Below are 24116 nucleotides of genomic sequence, written 5' to 3' on the forward strand. Positions count from 1 at the left end.
TCAAATGAAAGGAAGAGTCATATATCTCTCACTTTAAATCAAAAGCTAGAAATGATTAAGGTGAGTGAGGAAGGCATGTCAAAAGCTGAGACAAGCCAAAAGCTAGGCCTCTTGTGTCAAACAGCTAAGTTGCGATTGCAAAGAAAAAGTTCTTGAAGGAAACCAAAAGTGCTACTTCAGTCAAGACAAGAATGATAAGGATGCAAAACAGCCTTATTATTGAGATGGATAAAGTTTCAGTGGTTTAATAGAAGGCTGAATCAGCCACAACATCCCCTTAGGCTGAAGTGTGATAAAGAGCAAGGCCCTAACTCTCCTCAGTTCTGTGGAGCCTGAGGGAGATGAGGAAGCTTTATGAGAAAAGTTTGAAGCTAACAGAGCTTAGTTCAGGAGGTTTAATGAAAGAAGTCATCTCCATTACAAAAGAGTATGAGGGGAAGCAGCAAGTGCTGACGCAGAAGCTACAGCAAGCTATCCAGAAGATCTAGCTAAGACAATTAATTATGTGGCAACACCAAACAATAGATTTTCAATGTAGACAAAACAGCCTTCTATGGGAAGAAGATGTCAGCGAGAGAAAGTGAAAATGTTAGTAGCTCAGCTGTGTCCAACTCTTTGCAACCCCACAGACTGTAGTCCACCAAGCTCCATGGAATTCTCCAAGCAAGAATACTGGAGAGGGTTGCCATTCCCTTCTCCAGGGGATCTTCCCAACCCAGGGATTGGGTTGCATTACGAGCAGATTAGCACCGAGCCACCCGGGGTCAGTACTCATAGCTGGAGAGGAGAAGTCAATGCTGGGCTTCAAGACTTTAAAGGACAGGCTGACTCTCTTGTTAGGGGCTAACTCAGGTGGTGTTTTTAAGTTGAAGCCAGTGCTCATTTACCATTCTGAAAATCCTAGGATGCTTAAGAATTATGCTAAATCTACTCCACCTGTGCTCTATAAATGAAGGAGCAAAGCCTGAATGATAGTACGTCTGTTTATAACATGGTTTATGAATATTTTAAGCCCAATGTTGAGATGGACTGCTCAGAAAAAAAGATTCCTTTCAAAATATCACTGCCAATGCACCTGGTCATTGAAGAACTCTGATGGAGATATACAATGAGATTAATGTTGTTTTCATGCCTGCCAATGCAATATTCACCTACAGTACATGGATCAAGAATTAATTTTGACTTTCAAGTCCTATTATTTAAGAAACACATTTTACTAGGTTATAGCTGCCACACATAGTGATTTCTCTGATGGATCTAGGCCAAGTAAACAGAAAACCTTCTGGGAAGGATTTACCATTCTAGACATCATTAAGAACATTCTTGATTCATGGGAAGAGGTCAAAATATCAACACTGCAGGAGTCTGAAAGAAGTTGATCCAACCCTCATATATTACTTTAAGGGGTTCAAGACATTAGTGGAGGAAGTAACTGTAGATGTGGTGAAAATAACAAGAGAACAAGAATTAGAAGTGGAACCTGAAGATCTGACTGAATTGCTGTAATCTCATGATAAAAATTCCACACATGAGGAGGTGCTTTTCGTGGATGGGCAAAAAAAGTAGTTTCTTGAGATGGAATCTGCTCCTGGTGGATATTGTGTAAAGAGTGTTGAAATGACAACAAAGAGCTCAGAAGATCACATAAATTCAGTTGATTAAGCAGTGGCAGGGTTTGAGAGGAATGGCCCCAGTTTTGAAACAAGTTATCTTGTAGGTAAAATGCTGTCAAATAGCACTGATGCTACAGAGGAATTGCCTGGGGAAAGGAAGAATCAATGCAGCAAACTTCATTGTTGTCTTATTTTAAGAAGCTGCTACAACCACCCAATCTTCAGCAACCACTACCCTGATCAGTCAGCAGATGTCAACACCCAGGTAAGGCCCTCCTCTAGCAAAAAGATTATGACTCACTGAAGGATCAAATATAAGTTATGTTCTTTTTTTTAAATTTAGGTTTACACTTTCTATTTTAGAAAAGTGCTATCATACACTTAATAGACTACAGGACATGGCAAACATAACATACAAGACCTAGGAAACAAACAAACAAAAAATTCATGTGACTTATTGTATTATTTGCTTTATTGTAGTAGTATGGAACTAAACGTGCAATATCTCCTAGGTATGTCTGTAAAAGTTAAAATCCTCTCTTTTTTAAAAGTCTCCTCAAATAAGACATGTGCACCTGTGTTCTGACTATTCATGGAAATAAAGACAATAAATGATTAAATTTTATTCAGTGTAATTTACTGTTTTTTAATTAAAATTTTTATTTCAAATTGGTAACCCATCTTGGGAATATATCTATGAAATGTTTGTGAATAAGAAGGTTTACTCTGGAAAATTTTAGGAATACTTTATGTTACATTTTGAAGAAAAGTTTAGAATATGTTAGCCATATTTTCTAACTTTTAATGCAAAAAATCAGAAGAAATGAAGAACTACATAAAGTCTTTCACAAGGGAGAAAGATCAGGTTCAGGCCTAATGAATCTATAGTTTGTATCCAAAAAACAGACCTCTGACTGCTCTGGAAAGAAAAAAATCAAACTTACCTATTGGTACAACAATTCCCATCAATTAAGAGACTTACTAACTTTATCCATTCTAGAAAAATATATTTAATTTTGAACCAGATTTAAATGTAAATATCTACTGGTCCTTTAGAAAACTAATGACAAAATTCTGTTAAGTGCATATAATTCCATCACTTTCAGCATGAACAGTCCCAGATCACATCAATAAAAATGCATAAGGTATTATATTAATATATATTTCTTATTTCAATGTTTGCCCTTTCATGTCTTTGAACATTGTGTCCACTTTGGGTTTGGAGTTCCTATCCAAGAACATATCTAAAAAAGACACTATTATCTTCCAGCTAAGCGGAAATGAACTTTTCTAAATTGAAACAGTGTAGATTAATTCAGGTTTCAAAATGAAAAATAAAAGAACAATGTAGGTTTATTTCACTATATTTAAATAGAATGTAATAAAGAGCTATAAAAAGGTGTAAGTCTAATTGTAAACATAACTCATTTGGGATAATTTTAAAAATACCATGCAGTAAGAAAATGTTTAAAATATTTTTAATGTTTAAAATATTTAAACAGGTTTAAATATGTTTAAAATATTTTTGTGCAAAATGCAAGCAAATCTAATCAGTTTGGCATCAATTGAGCTCTAACAATGGACATCAGTATCTCTCCTAAGTAGAGTGATCTGTTTTCCCTTCACCCAGGTCGATTTGTGCACATTATGGTGTCATCATAATTTTAAAACATACTGAGAAAATGACAGAGCTGCAAAATTAAAATAAATGATTAATGGTAGTTTTTTCATGTTTTGTACTAATAGGTATTACTGAGACTTTAAATTAATAGAGCTGTCAGGCTCACGGATGTTACAGATCTAGCAATGAACCAAAATGGAAATTATATATTCCACAGACACCTAAAGATGACACTTTGGAATATTTTAAATTTTAATTAGTAGGTGCAATTGTTTTGTTCCCTGTAACCACTGCAAATTAATTGGAAATTAGTCACAACCAATTCTTTTTTTTTTTTTTTTAAACAATCTAAGATGAAGAGGTTGGTGCTCTACACCTTAACATCTTTGTTTGCAGGCCTGAAAGCATACATGCAGTAAATTGCATTGTCAATTACAAAAACAACAACTGTTGTGAAATTAGGAAAAAATTATGCACAGGTAAACAAAACTAATTAATGCATAAGTAACAGGGGAACACACAAAATAATGCCACTAAACACTAACATGCCAGTCTTTGCGGGGGGAAAGAGGCTTAGAAATGTAAATCTATGCAAGAGCATTTACCAATGAAGTCTTAGGTAAAAGGATGCTTTTAGTTTATGTTTTATTTAACTGCTTTTGGAGTCTTACTACCACTCATATCTTAAGAAGTATACCCACAAGAACAGCCATCTGATTATCCAACTATGTCTCAAGATGACAGAAGACTGTTATTAATAGCTAATTTTCTTTTCCTCAAAATACCAAGATTTAGACCCATAACAAATGAAGAATCTTAAGAGTCATCCTTATTTTATGTTAAATATTAAGTAAATAGTAATTTTCAGGTGTACATCCACCCATTAACAATTTTCCTACTGATAATTTATGGGTTACCTCTTTCCTTTTAGCACCAAAAATACACGTTACCTTGTCTACTTTTTCCCTTCTCTAAAGTAAGCCATTAGAACCACTTAAGATTCCTTAAAAATGGTGTATCTGCTAAGGTAGCAAGTGCCATGTTACAATAGCTGTGTAACTTTTAATGAGAAAGTAATTTTCTTATCAAATTTTCAAAATAAGACTTCCCAGGAAGTCAACCTGATGCATTAACTATTATTTAATATTATTTCAATTTAATAGACAATGCAAGGGTCTTGGGAGATTCAAGAGTTAGGCAATCTGCGTTTTCATGCACTACTCTATTCTGCATGAGTTTTAATATAATTTTCCTTTTATATAATTACTAAAGACGCTAAATATTATGGCAAAGTGATATCCTTTCCAATATGAGTTTATCTGTAAATGATTACAGGAAAACAGCAAGAATCACTGCTAATTTTCTATTAACACCTTGGCGAAATCTTAAAAAGATGTCAAATACTATCCCAGCACAAAATACCATGAGTTTAACTATTTTTTCTCCCTGTATAACTCAGAATAACAAGGAAGTTAGTCTGAACAGTGAAAAAGAAGAAAATTCATGTGTATTATTGGTTATAACAAAACTAATAAACACTAGAAAATATTACTTTTTTAGTGTTGACAAATGAGACACAAACTAATTTTCAACAAGCCTCCAGTACTGTCATAATTTGTAGGTAGTTGGTTTTAGTAATAAAGATACAGTTCCACAATTATGTAATTCTCTGAAGTCCAGAGGTCACCAAGACAACAAATATGAGACCCTGGATTCTGGCTTTTATTTCTGTTTTCTACCGATTGGGATACAGGTATTTTGCTATACTATTTCTAAGCAGCTTTTTCCTCCCTTCCTTATGAAAATACAATAAAATACTATGTTCAAGGAATGAAAAATATTTTTAACCACAGACTACTTTGAATTTCTGCTAATGGGGTAGAGAAGTGGACTTAGTTATGGATGCCAGTTTCTCAAATTTGCCCCATTCTCCCCATAAATCTTTTCATGGACTGTTTATATTTAGATTTTAGTAGCTTCTTGTCAGGAAACACTCTTCTGGCCAGGATTTGCCTTTAAAAATATTTATTGTATCTTTGGTAATCAAGAGAGAGGTATAAGCACATAAACAGTGGAAACAAGTGATCCAACATTAAAGAGAGACAATGCCGGAGGATGTTCAAGCTACCATACAGTTGCTTTCATTGCACGTGCTAGCAAGGCTGTGCTCAAAACCCTGCAAGCTAGGCCTTAGCAACACATGAACCAAGAACTTCCAGATGTACAAGTTGGGTTTAGGAAAGGCAGAGGAACTGGAGATCAAATTGCCAACATCCATTGAATCTTGGAGAAAACAAGGGAATTCCAGAAAGACATCTATACTAAACCCTTTGACTGTGTAGACCACAACAAACTGTGGAAAATTCTTAAAAAGATGGGAGTAACAGACCATCTTACCTGCCTCCTGAGAAACCTGTGTGCGGGTTAAGAAGCAACAGTTAGAATCCAACACGGAACTGTTTCCGAACTGGAAAAGGAGTGTGTCAAAGCTGTATATTGTCACCCTGCTTATTCAACTTCTATGTATCATGTGAAATGTCGGGCTGGACAACTTACAAGCTGGAGTCAAGATTGCCAGGAGAAATATCAACAACTGCAGGTATGCAGATGACACCACCCTAATGGCAGAGAGCGAAGAGGAACTAAATAGCCTCTTGATGAAGGTGAAAGAGCAGAGTGAAAAAGCTGGCTTAAAATTCAACATTCAGAAAATACAGATCATGGCATCCAGTCTCATCACTTCATGGCAAATAGATGGGGAAACAGAGGAAACAGTGACAGACTTGATTTTTTTTGGCTCCAACATCACTGCAGATGGTGACTAGAGCCATGAAATTAAAAGACGTTTGCTCCTTGGAAGGAAAGCTATGACAAACCTAGACAGCATATTAAAAAGTAGAGACATCACTTTGCTAACAAAGGTTCGTCTAGTCAAAGCTATGGTTTTTCCAGTAGTCACATATGGATGTGAGAGTTGCACCATAAAGAAGGCTGAGCGCTGAAGAATTGATGCTTTTGAACTGTGGTGTTGCAGAAGACTCCTGAGAGCCCCTTGGACAGTAAGGATGTCAAACCAGTCACTTCTAAAGGAAATCAACCCTGGATATTCATTGGAAGGAGTGATACTGAAGCTCCAATACTTTGGTCAGTTGATGAGAAGAGCCGAGTCATTGGAAAAGACCCCGATGATGGAAAAAAACTGAAGGCAAAAGGAGAGGGAGGTGGCAAAGGAAGGGATGGCTGTATAGCATCACCCACTCAAAGGCCGTGAGTTTGAGTAAGCTCCGGGACAGCAGAGGACAGAGGAGCCTGGCTGCAGTCCACGGGGTCACAAAGAGTCAGACAAGACTTAGCAACTGAACAAAACCAATCCATCTGATATTACTGTATTTTCTAATATAATATCACATGAAATTCTCATTTAAATGGTATTCCAAGCAGAAAGGATTTTCATGATATTCAACTTTACAAGTGGGCTGAAAGGGCCATTAAAACAACCTCTTTCCTTAAAATTACTCAATTTGCTTCTCTACGTAGGTGCCCTCTGCTTGCTTTGCAGCGGTCAGAAGCTGCAGGAGAAAATCTCATTGCCTGGCTGCTTGTTTTACACCTGCGCTCCTTTTCCCACTACTGTGCATTATAAAAATTTCAGAGACCTTGTATTGTCTCCTCTTTGAACTTTTTATCCTTAGGCAAATAAGCCCAATGAACTGATGATGAGACTAGAAAAAATAGTTAGAAATAGTCCCAGTTTTATAACTCTTTACTTCATGACCTCGAACATTCATCTAACCTCACCACCGCAGTCTAAAAGCCTCCCATATAACCACATAACTTACTCGCATTAGTCTTAAAACATGTTTACCTACACACAAAGTAATCTTAAAAAAAAACAACAACAAACACCCTCATATGGTCATCCATATCATTACTGTCTAGACAAATACCTAAAGTTTGCCTTTATTTGTATAGGCAGGTAGGAAGTCTATGCCTTTTTGGTCAATTACTCTTACTCAAGTGACAAGGTAAACGTGGTCTCTGCTTAAATGCAGGACACAGGAATGGAAGAAAATTGATGAAGTTTTCTCAAAAAGAATAAGATTTATGATTCAAGGTTTATAGCCCTTCTGAGATTGATTTAGAATTTTTATAAAATACATATAAGTGGGGACTATACTGTGAAATCTAAAGTTGGCAGATAGGTACTTCTGGCTAATAATATACCAATCTTATGGGGACTATTCATGCAGAGCTCAATACCGCCATATACAAAATCTAAGGAGAGGGGTGGTGTTTTCCATTCTAGTCAAAAAGAAGTAGGCACATTCCGTGACTCTCCCAATGAAGGCAACCACAAACCCTATACAGAACGCACGGCCCAGCTAAGTATGGACTGCTGAGCGGCGAGTGACAGCAGGTGGACTGGGGAAGGAAACCAGGGCAGGGAGTGTCCCTGAACCAGTGATATCGTCCTGTTTTTACCCTCCCCTCTCACAGTTCCCAGTCTGGAGTTAAAGGTGGCTTAACACCTGGAACTCTACAACAAGTCCAGATGGAGAGCTCCATCGAAAATCCCCGTGTTTCTGGTTCAAGGGGTAGGAAGTGGATGACCTGTAGGGAGAGGTCAGAGAGGGGGGGAGAGGCATCTTGCTTCATTTCACCCCTCCCCTCGCCACCCCAATCTCTCCTACCAGTCACCTGGGAATTCCACAGCAGTGGCAGGTGCCTACAGCTCCAGTGAAGCTCTCTCTGGTCCATGAAACTATGGTCCCCAAATCATGGGCAAATACCTACCGATGGTTTCTCTCTTTATCCCCTTACCACAGGGCCCTGGAGGCAGAAGCTATATGAAGAAGTACATGGCAATGCAGAGAAACGAAAGCCTTGTATTTATAATCAGAGGAGCCCTGGGAGTCAAAAACCATCAGGGAGATCCTGGAGTGGAGAGGGCCTCAAAGAGGCTATCTCTTAAAGTTGTATATGACCCCCTGAGTTTTCCCCTGAGCAATATATGCACAGATTTGACCTTATGAAGCCTAACATAGAGAACTGAATTTTACAACAGAAAAAAAAAAATCAATGACCAAAATAAAAGTTAACTGCATGGGCTCAAGAACAGCATGGAGATAAGAGAGGAAAAAGCCAGTGAGCTTGAATATAGGTGAATAGATATTAGCTAGTATGAAGAATAGAAAGAACAAAGAGGAAGGAAAAAATTAACTAAGACTCATATTGAGATACTATATAAATATCTGAAATGTGTCATCAGGGTTAAGAAGGAAAGGAGAAAGACTGTGGGCTTAAATCAATATTTGAACAAATAATGATTGGAAACTTCCCAACGTGGCCAAAGACATAAACCTACAGATTCATGAAGTTCAGAGAAACCAAAATAAGAATAAGTTGAAGGAAATGCATGACCAGACTCATCAAAATCAAAACACTGAAGAGTCAAGACAAAGAAAACAAATTCTTGAAAGCAGCCTTGGAAAAATGATGCATTACATATTGCAGAGCAATAATTCAAATATGGACTTTGCATCAGAAACCATATTGTGAATGTGAGGTATGAGGAGGAAGTAAGGGTGAAATCATAAAATGCTTACAATTAAGTCAGAAGACCTGGACAAATACATGTATTGCTGAAATACAAAGCTGTGATTGAGATGGTATTGAGAAAATATCAACAGAGAGTCACAGGAGTGCAAAGAATCAGAGAGTTTACTTCAGATAGATAGGGAGTTAAAAAGGTTTCGTGAGGAAATTGATGCTAAGCTTGCCATTGAAGGAAGAGATCTCATTTTATTTTTGGTATATGTGCATTTATATTCTAGTGCCTTCCAGAAAGATTTTGAAGTAACATATAAAAATATACATATCCCAACAGCACAGGATAATTAATTCAGGCAAAATAATAAACCACAGGAAAGATTAAATCAGTCCCAGAGAACTGCTAGAAGAAACTACAGATTCCCCGTGAGCATGCTTGAAGGCAAGAAGAATGTGCCTATTTCTAAACCACAAAATAAGGGATGGAGATTTTAGGTACATAATTAAGCACTATGAGCAGAACGCCTTTGGAGAGAGGTCCCGGTGAAGTATGGTTGGCAGATGGGAGCCTCGGGAGAGTGATTTAATGGCGTGACAAGGACACTGAACTCTACGCCGTGTGAAATGAAGAGGCAATGAACTTTGAGATCAGGAAGCTGGATGATCATAATCATGTTGCTCAGTGGTAATTCCGGCAATCAGATGGATGGTTTTGGCTATACTGGGGGGCAAAGAATAATGTAAACCAGAACAAATAATTTCATAATTTGTATGGAAATACAAAAAACCTCAAATAGCCAAAGTAGTCTTGAGAAAGAAGAATGGAACTGGAGGAATCAACCTGTCTGACTTCAGTCTCTACTACAAATCCACAGTCATCAAAACAGTGTGGTACTGGCACAAAGACAGAAATAGCAATCAATGGAATAGAAGAGAAAGCCCAGAGATAAATTCATGTACCTATGGACACTTTATCTTTGACAAAGGAGGCAAGTATATACAATGGAGAAAAGACAATCTCTTTAACAAGTGGTGCTGGGAAAACTGGTCAATCACTTGTAAAAGAATGAAACTAGAACACTTTCTAACACCATACACAAAAATAAACTCAAAATGGATTAAAGATCTAAATGTAAGACCAGAAACTATAAAACTCCTAGAGGAGAACATAGGCAAAACACTCTACAACATAAATCACAGCAGGATCCTCTATGACCCACCTCCCAGAATATTGGAAATAAAAGCAAAAATAAACAAATGGGACCTAATGAAACTTAAAAGCTTTTGCACAACAAAGGAAACTATAAGCAAGGTGAAAAGACAGCCCTCAGACTGGGAGAAAATAATAGCAAATGAAGCAACAGACAAAGGATTAATCTCAAAAATATACAAGCAACTCCTGAAGCTCAATTCCAGAAAAATAAATGACCCAATCAAAAAATGGGCTAAAGAACTAAACAGACATTTCTCCAAAGAAGACATACAGATGGCTAACAAACACATGAAAAGATGCTCCACATCACTCATTATCAGAGAAATGCAAATCAAAACCACAATGAGGTACCATTACATGTCAGTCAGGATGGCTGCTATCCAAAAATCTACAAGCAATAAATGCTGGAGAGGGTGTGGAGAAAAGGGAACCCTCTTACACTGTTGGTGGGAATGCAAACTAGTACAGCCGCTATGGAGAACAGTGTGAGATTTCTTAAAAAACTGGAAATAGAACTGCCATATGACCCAGTAATCCCACTTCTGGGCATACACACCAAGGAAACCAGATTTGAAAGAGACACGTGCACCCCAATGTTCATCGCAGCACTGTTTATAATAGCCAGGACATGGAAGCAACCTAGATGCCCATCAGCAGACGAATGGATAAGGAAGCTGTGGTACATATACACCATGGAATATTACTCAGCTGTTAAAAAGAATTCATTAGAATCAGTTCTAATGAGATGGATGAAACTGGAGCCCATTATACAGAGTGAAGTAAGCCAGAAAGGTAAAGAACATTACAGCATACTAACACATATATATGGAATTTAGAAAGATGGTAACAATGACCCTATATGTGAGACAGCTAGAGAGACACAGATGTACAGAACAGACTTTTGGACTCTGTGGGAGAAGGCGAGGGTGGGATGATCTGAGAGAATAGCATTGAAACATGTAAATTATCATATGTGAGGTGAATCGCCAGTCCAGGTTGGATGCATGATACAGGGTGCTCGGGGCTGGTGCACTGGGATGACCCAGAGGGATGGGATGGGGAGGGAGGTAGGAGGGGTTTCAGGATGGGGAACACATGTACACCCATGGCTGATTTAAGTCAATGTATGGCAAAACCAATACAATGTTGTAAAGTAAAATAAATAATTAATTTAAAAATAATGTATTAAATAAAGAGGAAAAATGTAAACAAGGTGAAAAAGAACTGAATTCTGTTAGTGGTAAGTTGTAATTGATTACTAATACAAGCAACTGGGCAAGGCAGCAAAACCTCCTAATTCAGGGGAAAGGCGTCAGAGCCCACTGACTGCCTCTAAGTGTGTGGCCTTGAACAAAGTGGCTGGCTCATCTGTTTCAGGGTTTTAATTTTTCAATTTATGACATGGTATTGTTTCCCATGTGGTGTAGCGGTAAAGAATCCTCCTGCCTATACAAGAGATGCAGGAGACATGGGTTTGATCCCTGGGTCAAGAAGATCCCCTGGAGTAGGAAATGGCAACAGATTTCAGTATTCTTGCCTGGAACATTCCATGAGCAGAGAAGCCTGGTGGGCTACAGTTCATGGGGCTGCAAAGAGTTGGACATGACTGAGCAACAGCACACGCATAGGAGTTACAATAACTTTATTGACTTCTTAGGGTTGTTTTGAGGCTCAAATAAAAATATGAATATACAGAACAGAAACTGGTAAATGATGCTAAATAATGTTAAACATTATTACTACGGTTTCTTCCAAACATCTTAATGACATCTAAATATTCTGAAATCCAATTAGCCTTCATCTACATATCACTAAATTCCTGGAACCGGAAAATCATACATTTATAAAATTTTTGCATTCTGTCTTAATGTCCTGAAATTAATTTGTATTTCAGCAAATGGTTTCAGATTAAATAACACTTTAAAATTATGATTATTTTAAATAATTACAATGAGCACATAAATAAAATTTAATAGGCCCCAAAACTCTGTTTCTCTTTTAAAGAGTCTGCATTTTAAAACTGTTCTGAATATATTCTCTTTATAAAAACAAGTGTCAAAATGAAGACAAACTGAAGTAACTTCAGTGTTTAGGGCTGTAGGAAAAAGATCCAGCTTTTCTAAGAGAGGGGGCAGGCAAAGGATAGGCAACTAGCCAGTGTCTGAATCCACTAGATGCTAGAGCAAGGGAAGGAAAGTGGCATGCAAGTCAGAAAACAGCATCTTACAGAATGGCCCACACAGTGGGAATGGGGACTGAAGGAGGGAGCTGGCCCATGGACACTTCACCTCTGGCCATCTCACCATTTAGTTTATGATGTGTTCCTGACTTCCTTCCCATCCTCTACCACATGGAAGAAAGTTTCAGGCATCCTTTCTGAATTAATCATACACAAAGCACCCAGAGTGATATGGCATTACAACCTCTTTGGCATTACTTTTCATAAAAGTAACACAAGCAATAATTCACATATGACTATTAATATTTCAACATATTAACAGAATGCAGCCTATACAATGTGTAAAATGAATACATAATTGATAATACAGAAGGAAGCGGCCCAAGAAATTTAATTGTCCTATATCAGAAAACAGAGAGATTAAATCTTTTAAGGTTAAGAAAGTATTTCTTCCTGGTACATTCAAAATTCTTTGCTTTGAGAATGCAATGAATAAAGATAACTTAAAATAACTTTTACATGTATGTATATATGAAAAATATGAGAATGAATTGCTAGCCAACCTATATTATGTTTAGTGAAAGATTTAGTAGAAAGCATTTTTTAAAATTGTTATACTTCTCCAAGAATTAGTTACGAAACACAAAATCAAAATACACATGGTGTTGGCAGCTAATGATGTGTGAGGCACAGTGTCAGTGTTACTCTCTGGAAGTAGAGAGGTGACCAAAATCATAGTGCCTGACCAATCATATGCCTACCAAGAAGCTAGTCAAAAACCCAATGATTTCAGTTTAACATAGGTAGTTCTTTGATAAAGTCATAAAGCACTGGGGCTGAGTTTTTAGACTAGTAGGGATCAGAGATGAGATGGAGTGAAGGGAGGGGTGATATTCAAAAACGGGGAGTGGAAGCATGAAACAAGTCTCAAAAGATGGGTTATGTAATTCAACTGAAGACGAAGAAAGGTTTATTTGGGCTCAAGCAAAGTACATGAAAATATCAAAAAGAAGTAACAGATGATTGCAATGAAACAGGAAACTTGATTCAAATTATACTTTATCAGATAGAAAGTAATTAAATGTTTTAGTTAGAAGAGTGCCATGGTGAGATTAGTATTTTACAGTGATCATTTTAGTAGAAAAGTTAAAGATGAATTCAAATAGAAAAAAAAAAAATGGAGAGGGGGAAAGACTGATGAGGTACCTGATGAGAGAGAGAGAAATGAAATGGGCCAAATCTAAGACAGTGGTGGTAGGGATTAAAAGAAAAGACCCAGAAATACGACACTTGATCAAGTGCGCACAGATACTGAATTTTAGGGTGTGAAGAGAAGTACAGGATGACTCTCATATTTCTAGCTTAGGAAACAAAGACTGAGCTCCCCTAGCTCAATAAGGTAAAAGGAAGGACAGGGATTCAGGAGCTTAAGAAGTCATTATTGGTGGGTGGGAGGAGATGGAAGAAGGTGCAAGATGAGCCCATTTTGGTTACATTGAATTCAAGGCTTAGTATGGTTGCTCGTCACTTAATGAAACGTAAATTGGGCACCCATCACTTGTAATGAATTGGGGTGGGAGGGCTGGGTGTGCAGATCCAATACGAAATCTGACCTAGTGCATGACCTCTCATACATTACTACTCTCCCTTCTCTCCTATCGAAACTATTCTTTTTTTTCCTTCCTACAATGCGAACATATTGACAACAAAGTCAGAATATTCCAAGTCCTCAGGGGGAAGGACTGGGGGGGAAGAAGATAGGAAGGGGAGCATAGTTAAGTTCTAGACTCCACCCTGAAGGAAGGCTCTTCATGAACTGCTGCAACATAATGTCTTCTAGAATCAACTGTGTCTTTAGCTTGTTATGCTTATGCAACAGAAGATGAGATGGTGGAATGGCATCACCGATTCAACAGACATGAACCTGGGCAAACTCCGGGAGGTGGTGAGGGACAGGGAAGCCTGACATGTTGCAGTCCGTGGGGTCGCAAGGAGTCTGACACGATTTGGCGACTGAACAACAATTGTTAAATGGTTAAAATCTATTCTCCGTTAACTCAGTGACTCTTACAAAACTGTGAACACAGGCATAACTAACAAGTTTCTGCTGACTACTTTCTAGTAAGTTGATAATCACGAAAATAATTGCAAAGCATGCATTTGAAGAGATAGCTTTAAACTCTTGCTTTTTTTCCCCCCTGACCTGATAGTTGAACTTAGAATTGGTAAAATCTGTAATTGAATATCACCCTAATTTGTTTTCAATCGCTTTTTTTTTAAATTGTGGTACAATATATGTAATGTAGAGTTTACCAATGTAGTTATTTTAAAATATACAGTTCAACTGCAGTAAGTACATTCATGCTATTGGGCAACCATCACCACATCCATCTCCAGAATTTGTATTATTCTGGTTTTTAAAAGTGTTCACTGATTTAAGAATCAAGACCTATTTGTCACTTGCTTTTCTATTTTAAATATTTCACTTAAAGAAAAAGCAGAACTTCTGCTATGCTCTAAAATTACATCTAGAGCAATCCCTTCATAAATTGAGTATCAGCTTATGGATATTAAAATTCAGCAAAGAATTTGAACATTCTCTCGTTTTTATGTTCTGTAAGAGGAACAATGTGTTATTCAAGTGAAGCAAAGAACACTCTTTAGTTCAACCATACCAGTGCTATGAATACTAAATATTCTCTATAGTTAAAATGAAATTTAAAGTTCAGATTTCCATGTGGTTCTAGGAAAAAGAGGGTATGCCAGAATGTGAAATAACAATAACGAGCCATAGTCTAGTACACTTCTTGGCCCACTGTGTAGACTGCAATAAATGTCTTAAATGAATAAGAGAGATCACACAGAGAGAAAACTAAAGTAGATATTATTTAAAACTTGTTACTAATTTAACCATTGTTTAGATCTTGATAATTAATAGCTGAAATGAATATCTTGTTATTCTTTGAGAGAAAGGGTAACAAAAGAGTCATTAGGAAAGCTTGTGTGAAATATACTACAAGTATTATAAAATATTAATTAGACTTTAAAAGATAACAGACTTCATCTGTTGGCTGGGGAGAGGCAGAAGGGATTTATTAATAGCAGAGGTCATGCTCTAGCGTGGCAGGCCACAGGGATGGCCTGGGGCCTTCTTAGGTGGAGAGCCAGGGTGGGGAGCAGCCATGAAGGGGACGGACAGTAGAGCCAGGCTAACTGCATTTTAGCTTCTACTCTGCCACTTACTATGTGTGGAATCAGGCAAACTAACCTCTGCCTCAGCTCTTTTACCCATAAAATTAAGCTTATTATATGCTTTCTGTGAGAATTCAATGTGTCAATACAGGTCAAGTAGCACAAACTACAAGCTTAATAAACGCTAGATATTATTGTTGCCATCAATCTTTCTTGATTTAAAACATGGCAGAGGGACTAAATCTTGCTTCTCTCTGAGAAGAGTCCAAAACAAGCAGGGTGCTGATGGAAGCTGCTTGGTTTCACTGTCTTTCATTTACTCTTTTGTGACCCAGACTGAACAGCAGGGACGTTTCATTAAAACATGAGTGCTGCTTCCCCCACTGCCCCTGCCACCCTGCATGAGGACCACAGTCACCACCACCACTGTGGCTACGAGCACCACCAACGCTGGTGGCACCTCTGCCAGTTCATCTGGACCACCGTCGGCTGCCATCACCACCAGCACCAACACCGTCAAAGCCACCATCACCACGAGCTCCACCATGACCACCATCATCCTGATCTCTACAGTCAGTACATCACTACCACCACTGGCAACAATAGTAACCAGACCTTTAATACACATGTGAGTGTAAAGGTGAACTCCGAAGTGTCATTGGGAGAGTGAAGAATAAGAAACAAGATGTAAATGCACACGTGCTGGTAAAAGGAGGAACAGGAGATTTTTAAAAAGATATTTGGAATCAAGCACAGAGATACGAGAAGGCATAAGAAACTGACATCCTTGAAAGACTTTTTGATAAATTTGTCTTACATTATTATTACGGAATTAGTAGATTTCACACACTCGGGGCCAATTACCTAAGAGAAATATGCCAGGAATAAACAAAAAGTCATATTTATGTGTTATACCAAAGACTGAGTCAAACGTTTTAGAGTCAAAAGCAATGGAAAGGTAAAACCCCAAACTCCCATATTATATGCTAAGTTGTGCTTCTGGAATTGGTAGCCAAAAACTAGTGATTAATGAATGATCAAAGTGTCCTGGGTTAGAGTTCCATATGTGCTACATATCTGACCTTGAGGAAGTTATGTGACCTTCTAATGACAAAGTTTTCTCCCTCTGACAAATGGTGATACTCATTATTTAGAGTTTGTGTGAATATTTAATAAGTACTCATTGGAAAAGACCCTGATGCTGGGAGGGACTGGGAACAGGAGGAGAAGGGGACGACAGAGGATGAGATGGCTGGATGGCATCACCGACTCGATGGACATGGGTTTGAGTAAACTCCAGGAGTTGGTGATGGATAGGGAGGCCTGGCGTGCTGCGATTCATGGGGTCGCAGAGTCGGACACGACTGAGCGACTGAACTGAACTGAACTGAATATAAGGTTGTATGCCAATTATTTCTCTTAAAAAACACCTAACACAACACTCACCTATAACCATGAAATACCAGCCCCTCATATCCACCCACTTCCTAGTCACTATTGCTGTCCAAGCATAGAGCGCTTTGTTGAACCCTATGTCCCACTTGTTACTCAATACAATCCACTCCCCACATAGCAGTTAATGTGAACTTTAAAAATGTAAATCAGATGATGCTTAAAGCCTTCAACAGCTTCCTACTGTGCTCAGAATCAATGGTAATTGTTCACCATCATTTTTTCCTACTCTGTCTGTCTCCTGCCCATCTTTTCTACTTTGCCTTTTACACTCTCACCCTACATCTAAAGCTTTGGTCACACCATCCCTCTTACTGTCTAACATGCTGAGCTTTTGGGTCCTTCTTTGAAAAGGCCTCCCAGACACACTTACTGAAAGCAGTCTTCTTCACACTTAACCTTTAGTTCCTCTTCATCATATTTCATAACTCTTGTAATCAAAAGTTACATTATGCATGTTTGTCTCTATTTATTGATTTATTAATTTATTTAATCTCCTATTACCAGAATGTAAGTTCCTTGAGGACAATTATATTATTGAATACATTCTATTTCATGTTCTTATTACTCCAATGTTTTATTATGTGGTCAGGTCTCTATTTTTAGTGCCAAGATTAGTGCCTAACATATTATTGAAATGTAATAAAATATTCACTGTAAAAATGAAATTGAAAAAAATAAAATAAAAATGAAATTTTGTGAGTTCTAAATGTCTGAATTAAATAATATCCCATATGGAGAGAACAACTATAGTGGAGTTTTTCTATAGATAAGGAAGCCCTCAAATTCCAATAGGAGGCAAAGAAGAGATGAGTAATACATTTAGGAAGAATCATGTCTGAAGGTTCCATAAATACTTTTCTTATAAGGTGAAACAGAAATAGTTACAAGAAATAATTACAAGAAATAGAAATAATAGAAATAGAAATAATGAAATAGAAATAATTACAAGAAAAGTTAAGAGAAACCTTAACAAATTTGTTTAGTTCCACAGTTTATAATTGTGGTTCTATATAGATAACTATGGTATCTAAAGATTACACTTTGGCTAACGTAAGCATTCAACTGTTAAATCATTGCCACAGGCATATTTTGCCTAAAACCTGGATGCAATGGCTCTGTCATATTAAAAGCAAAACGAAAAAGGCACTTGGTGATAGGTCCAAAGCTTAGGTATTGTGATTATTTACTTACAGGAGTATGATTAGTTCGCTATTGCAGGATATAATATCTGGGAAGCAAATGTGAAAATGACATAGCGTTTTAATTACTCTGTACTCACAGTGCATGGGGTCTGCATCCATGGTTCCCCATCAATCTGCATTGGCAGAGACTTGCTAGTCCTGGAGAAAAAAAAAAACCAACAATTCAAGTCTAGCACAGAAATACTTTATTCAGCAGACTATATGCCCCATATAAAATGGTAAGATCAGGGAATGCAAATATGGTAAAAGCTGGGCTCTGTTTTCAAGCTATCCTTTATAAAAGGAACTTCAGCTCTTGACTTGGGCTCCCCAGGTGACTCAATGGTGAAGAATCTGCCTGCCAATTCAGGAGATGCAGGTTCGATCCCTGGGCCGGGGAGATTTCCCTGGAGGAGAAGGTGGTGGCCCACTCCAGTATTCTTGCATGGAGAATCACATGGACGGAGGAGCCTGGTGAGCTACAATCTATGGGATCGCAAAGAGCTGGACATGACTGAGCACAAACCATGACTATCAATGAATACTCTGTATCTTAGTTACAGGAATATTAAGTGCTTCCTGGTAAATGTGATGATACAAACAAAAAATTTTGCATAATAAAAGACAAATGTTAAGTGTATAGTTAATGACACAATCAGAATTACTTGGTTTGTTTCCAAGGCAAACCATTCAACATTATATTAATCCAAGTCTATGCCCCAAACACTAATGCTGAAGAAGCTGAAGCTGAGTGGTTCTAAGAAGACCTATAAGAGCTTCTAGAACTAACACCAAAAAAAGATATCCTTTTCATCATAGGTAACTGGAATGCAAAAGGAGAAGTCAAGAGATACCTAGAGTAACAGGCAAGTTTGTCCTTGGAGTACAAAATGAAGTAGGGCAAGGCCTAATAGAGTTTTGCCAAGAGCTAACCCTTTCAGCAACACTAGAGATGACTCTACACATGTATATCACCACATGGTCCATACCGAAATCAGACTGGTTATATTCTTTCCAGTTGAAGATGGAGAAGCTCCATACAGTCAGCAAAAACGAGGCTGGGCACTGACTGTGGCTCAGATCATGAACTCCTTATTGCAAAATTCAGGGTTTAGGGAAAACCACTAGGCCCTTCAGGTATGACCTAAAGAAAATCCTTTATGATTATATAGTGGAAGTAACAAATATATTCAAGGGATTGGATCTGATACAGTGCCTGAAGAACTATGGTTGAAAGTTTGTACTGCTGTATAGGAGTCGGTGACCAAAATCATCCCAAAGGGGGGAAAAATGCAAGAAGGCAAAGCAGTTGTCTGATAAGGTTTTACCAATAGCTCAGAAAAGAAGAGAAGCGAAAGGCAAAGGAGAAAGGGAAAGATATATCCCTCTGAATGCAGAGTCCCAAAGAATAGCAAGGAGAGGTGAAAAAGCCTTCTTAAGGGAACAATGAAAAGAAATAGAGGAAAACAATAGAAGACTAGAGACCTCTTCAAGAAAATTAGCGATACCAAGGGAACATTTCATGCAAAGATGGGCATAATAAAGGACAGAAACAGTATGGCCCTAATAGAAGAAGAAGACATTAAGAAGAGGTGGTACGAATACACAGAAGAGCTATACAAGAAAGGTCTTCATGGCTCGGATAATCACAACGATGCAGTCACTCACCTAGAGCCTGATATCCTAGAGTGTAACCTCAAGGGGGCCTCAGGAAGCATCACTGCAAACAAGGCTAGTGGAGGTGATGGAACTCCAGCTGAGCTATTTCACATCCTAAAAGATGATGCTGTGAAAGTGCTTCACTCAGTATGTCAGCAAATTTAGAAAACTCAGCAGTGACCACAGGCCTGGAAAAAGTCAGTTTTCATTTCAATCTCAAAGAAGGGCAATGCTAAAGAATGTCTAAACTATAGCACAATTGCACTCATTTCAGGTTAGCAAGGTAATACTCAAAATCCTTCAAGCTAGGCTTCAGCAGTATATGAACTGAAAACTGTCAGATAAACAAGCTGGACTTAGAAAAGGCAGAGGAACCAGAGATCAAATTGCCAACATCTGTTGATCATAGAAAAAGTAAGAGAATTCCAGAAAAACATCTGCTTTATTGACTACAATAAAGCGTTTGACTGTGTGGATCACAACAAACTGTGGAAAATTCTTAAAGAGTTGGGAATACCAGACCACCTGACCTGCCTCCTGAGAAACCTATATGCAGGTCAAGAAGCAACAATTAGAATTGGACATGGAACAAAAGACTGGATCCAAACTGGGAAAGCAGTATGTCAAGTTTGTATATTGTCACCCTGCTTATTCAACTTCTATGCAGAGTATATCATGTGAAATACTGGGCTGGATGAAGCACAAGCTGGAATCAAGATTGCCAGAAGAAATATCAATAATCTCAGATATGTAGATGACACCACCCTAATGGCAGAAAGCGAAGAGGAACTAAAGGACTCCTTGACGAGGGTTAAAGAGGACAGTGAAAAAGCTGGCTTAAAAATCAACATTCAAATAACAAAGATCATGGCATCCAGTCCCATTATTTCATGGCAAATAGACAGGGAAACAATGGAAACAGTGACAGACTTTATTTTCTTGGGCTCCAACATCAGTGCAGACAATGACTGCAGCCATGAAATTAAGATGCTTGCTCCTTGGAAGAAAAGCTATGACAAACCTAAACAGCATGTTGAAAAGGAGAGATATCACTCTGCCAGCAAAGGTCTGTATAGTCAAAGATTTGCTTTTTCCAGTGGTCATGCACGGAAGAGAGTTGGACCATAAAGAAGGTTGAGCACTGAAGAACTGATGCTTTTGAAATGTGGTATTGGAGAAGACTCTTGAGAGTCCCATGGACTGCAAGGAGATCAAGCCAGTCAATTCAAAATGAAATCAGTCCTGAATATTCACTGGAAGGACTGATGTAAAAGGTGAAGCTCCAACAGTTTGGCCACCAGATGTGAAGAGACACTCACTGGAAAAGACCCTAGTTCTGGGAAAGATAGAAGGCAAAAGGAGAAGGGGCCTCGGAGGATGAGATGGTTGAATGGCATCATTGACTCAATGGATATGAGTTTGAACAAACTCAGCGAGATCGTGAAGGACAGGGAAGCCTGGAGTGCTGTAGTCCATGGGGCGGCAAAGAGTCAGGCACGACTGTGTGACTGAAGAAAAACGGTAAAACGAGCCTCCCTGTTTTCATGCAATCCCACGCTGCAAGCGTGGAGGAAAGTGTTTGATATCTCACACTTTCCAGTATTAACTCTTTCATATATGTTAACATAACATCAGTTATATCTGTGCTATAATCTGTAGTTTCATGTTAGGGTAATATTAAACTTTTGTTCTACAGGCATAAGTTTGAAAAAGGGTTTTCAAAAGATTTAAATGTAATATACATATAAAATTTTACCTCATAATAATTCATTGTTTATAGAAGCAATGGTGGACTTCATGAAAGGATGTATGTTAATGATGGCTTAACAGTGTTTTCACTGGGTAGTTTGCCTAGTAGATACTTCAGTGCTTCTGTAAATTCAACCATGTGTGTGCCAGACTAGAGGCAGTAGAATTTGTATGTTAGAATTGTATCCATGGTCTCAACAAAAGATTATCAAATTCCAGTGAACATGGTAAGTAACAGTGAATCAAATCTTTATAAATTCTGTCAATTTCCATTATTTTGAAATGTGTCAGTATTAATCATTGATAACAATGTACAGATGAAACAAAATCATTATCAAAATCTTGTATAAGATTAATCTAAATAATTTGTAGTTATGCCATCTCTGGTGGCTTGGCAGTAAAGAATCCTCCTGCAATGCAGGAGACTGGGGATCGAATCCCTGGGTCAGGAAGATCCCCTGGAGAAGGGAATGGCCACCCACTGTACATTCTTGCCTGGAGAATCCCATGCACAGAGAAGCCTGGCGGGCTACAGACCACGGGGTCACAAAGAATGAGACATAACTGAGTGACTAATACCTTCACTTCACTTTTCACATGCTAACCTCCTTTCTGAATTAGAGAGAAAGGGCTACCTGATGACAACAGAGGAGCACTGAGCCAGCCGCCGCCCAGCACTTTTCAGTCCTGTGTATATTTGCCCCATCTCCATGGCTCCTTCCAAGCCAACCACCTCCAGCAGCTGATCACTCAGATCTGAAAGGAAACAGAAGCCTTGTAAATCACAGTGCATATGCCTATGTGTACAATGCCGTGCCATTAGACATTATGGAAATGAAAAATAAAAGCTTCTTGAGAAAGAAAGCTTCACTGTCTCGGATACTATACTAAAAGAACACAAAGATGGTGTGTCTTACTTCTGAAACTCTCAGTTAAGTAAACCCTGATGTGCTGTGGGGAAAGATGTGCTGTCAGCTTATTCTAAAACAAAATGGGGAGAAAGGATTCTGAGTCAAATAATGCCAAAAAATATACCAGTAGCTTTAACATCAACAAACTCAACATTATTCCACATGTATATATGGAACATTTATACCCTCTACATCAGACATTTGGCAGCAAATACACATTTCAGTACTATAAATAAAATATGAGGACATGCTGTCAAACATGATTTTGTTGAATTACTCAAACAAAAGACCTTAGAGATCATGGAATTAAAGTTTCTTATTTTAAAGATAAGAAGACTTGAGGCGTTAAATCACTGAGTGACTTGTCCACGTGTGGGCTAAGTTGCTTTAGTTGTGTCCAACTCTTTGCAACCCTACGGACGGTGTAGCCTGCCAAGCTCCTCTGTCCATGGGATTCTCCAGGCAAGAATACTGGAGTGAGTTGCCATGTCCTCCTTCAAGGGATATTTCCAACTTAGGGACTGAACCCACATCTCTTATATGTCTCCCAGATTGATAGGCAGGTTCTTTATACCACAGTCATAGGTAAACTTGTATAGAGTTTTTCTTGAACTTGAAAAAAGAAATGTTTTCCTGATGATAAAGAATATATTACCAAAGGCTAGAGTAGGTTTGATAATTATCACAGTATTAATACAGTGTTATTTTTTTTTTTTTAAGCAGAAGACAGTTTAAAAAAAAGGCTAATGGTATTAGGTATTGCTTGTCGAGTGTTTCCAAAGTACCTGTCACTGACTAATCATTGCTCTATATCACCTCATTGCTCCCCTGGCAAAACCAATTTAAAACAAATATGATTATTAGAATTTACAGACAGAGAAACTGAAAATCAGAGAAATTAACTCAATTTATTTATATTAACATAAAGAGGAAGAGACAGAGTCAAAATCTGAGGTGTAATCACAATGTTATATTTGGTAAATCAGCCATACCAAAGAGTTCAGTTCAGTTCAGTCGCTCAGTCGTGTCTGACTCTTTGCAACCCCATGAATCACAGCACGCCAGGCCTCCCTGTCCATCACCAACTCCCAAAGTTTACTCAAATTCATGCCCATCGAGTCGGTGATGCCATCCAGCCATCTCATCCTCTGTCGTCCCCTTCTCCTCCTGCCCCCAATCCCTCCCAGCATCAGGGTCTTTCCCAATGAGTCAGCCCTTCGTATCAGGTGGCCAAAGTACTGGAGTTTCAGCTTCAGCATCAGTCCTTCTAATGAACACTCAGGACTGATCTTTAGGATGGACTGGTTGGATCTCCTTACAGTCCAAGGGACTCTCAAGAGTCTTCTCCAACACCACAGTTCAAAAGCATCAATTCTTCAGTGCTCAGCTTTCTTCACAGTCCAACTCTCACATCCACACATGACCACTGGAAAAACCATGGCCTTGACCAGACAGACCTTTATAAAATTTATAGAAGTATTTCTTATTGAGGGGGTGATAGTGGTATCTGTGTGAGCTGCAAGTTCCCCTCCCAACCTGAAAACGTTCACTCCCCAGAGTAGTAGAGGATGTAGTCTTATCAGTAAAACACTACAGAGCGCAACTGTGCCACACAGCCCCTCCACTCACTTACCTGGCTCAGAATGCCTGAACCCTTGATTTGAAGGCAAAATTTTAGGTGCGCATATATGGTCCTTTTCTATTCTGATATTTTCATGTAATCCCAAGTGTTTTCAAATGCAAATAAATTGTTTAATATTGTTTTCAGTAGCAAAAAGAGCTGGACGGGTGGC

The 24116-nt window shown here is 38.3% G+C and overlaps 1 protein-coding gene across 2 annotated transcripts in view; it reads right to left on the reverse strand.

The window, feature by feature from the left end:
• The window catches only part of DGKB (diacylglycerol kinase beta), an 804553-nt gene that overhangs the window by 17486 nt on the left and 762951 nt on the right, over positions 1 to 24116 (reverse strand). For both annotated transcript variants that reach the window (XM_065939288.1, XM_065939287.1), the window contains 2 exons: positions 22048 to 22168; positions 18103 to 18163 (listed from right to left, as the gene is read on the reverse strand). In XM_065939288.1, coding sequence (XP_065795360.1) covers positions 18103 to 18163; positions 22048 to 22168 — 182 coding nt within the window. The remainder of the gene's footprint in view (positions 1 to 18102; positions 18164 to 22047; positions 22169 to 24116) is intronic.

The sequence above is a fragment of the Muntiacus reevesi genome, chromosome 6 (assembly GCF_963930625.1).
Source record: "Muntiacus reevesi chromosome 6, mMunRee1.1, whole genome shotgun sequence".
NCBI classification, from domain to species: Eukaryota; Metazoa; Chordata; class Mammalia; order Artiodactyla; family Cervidae; genus Muntiacus; species Muntiacus reevesi.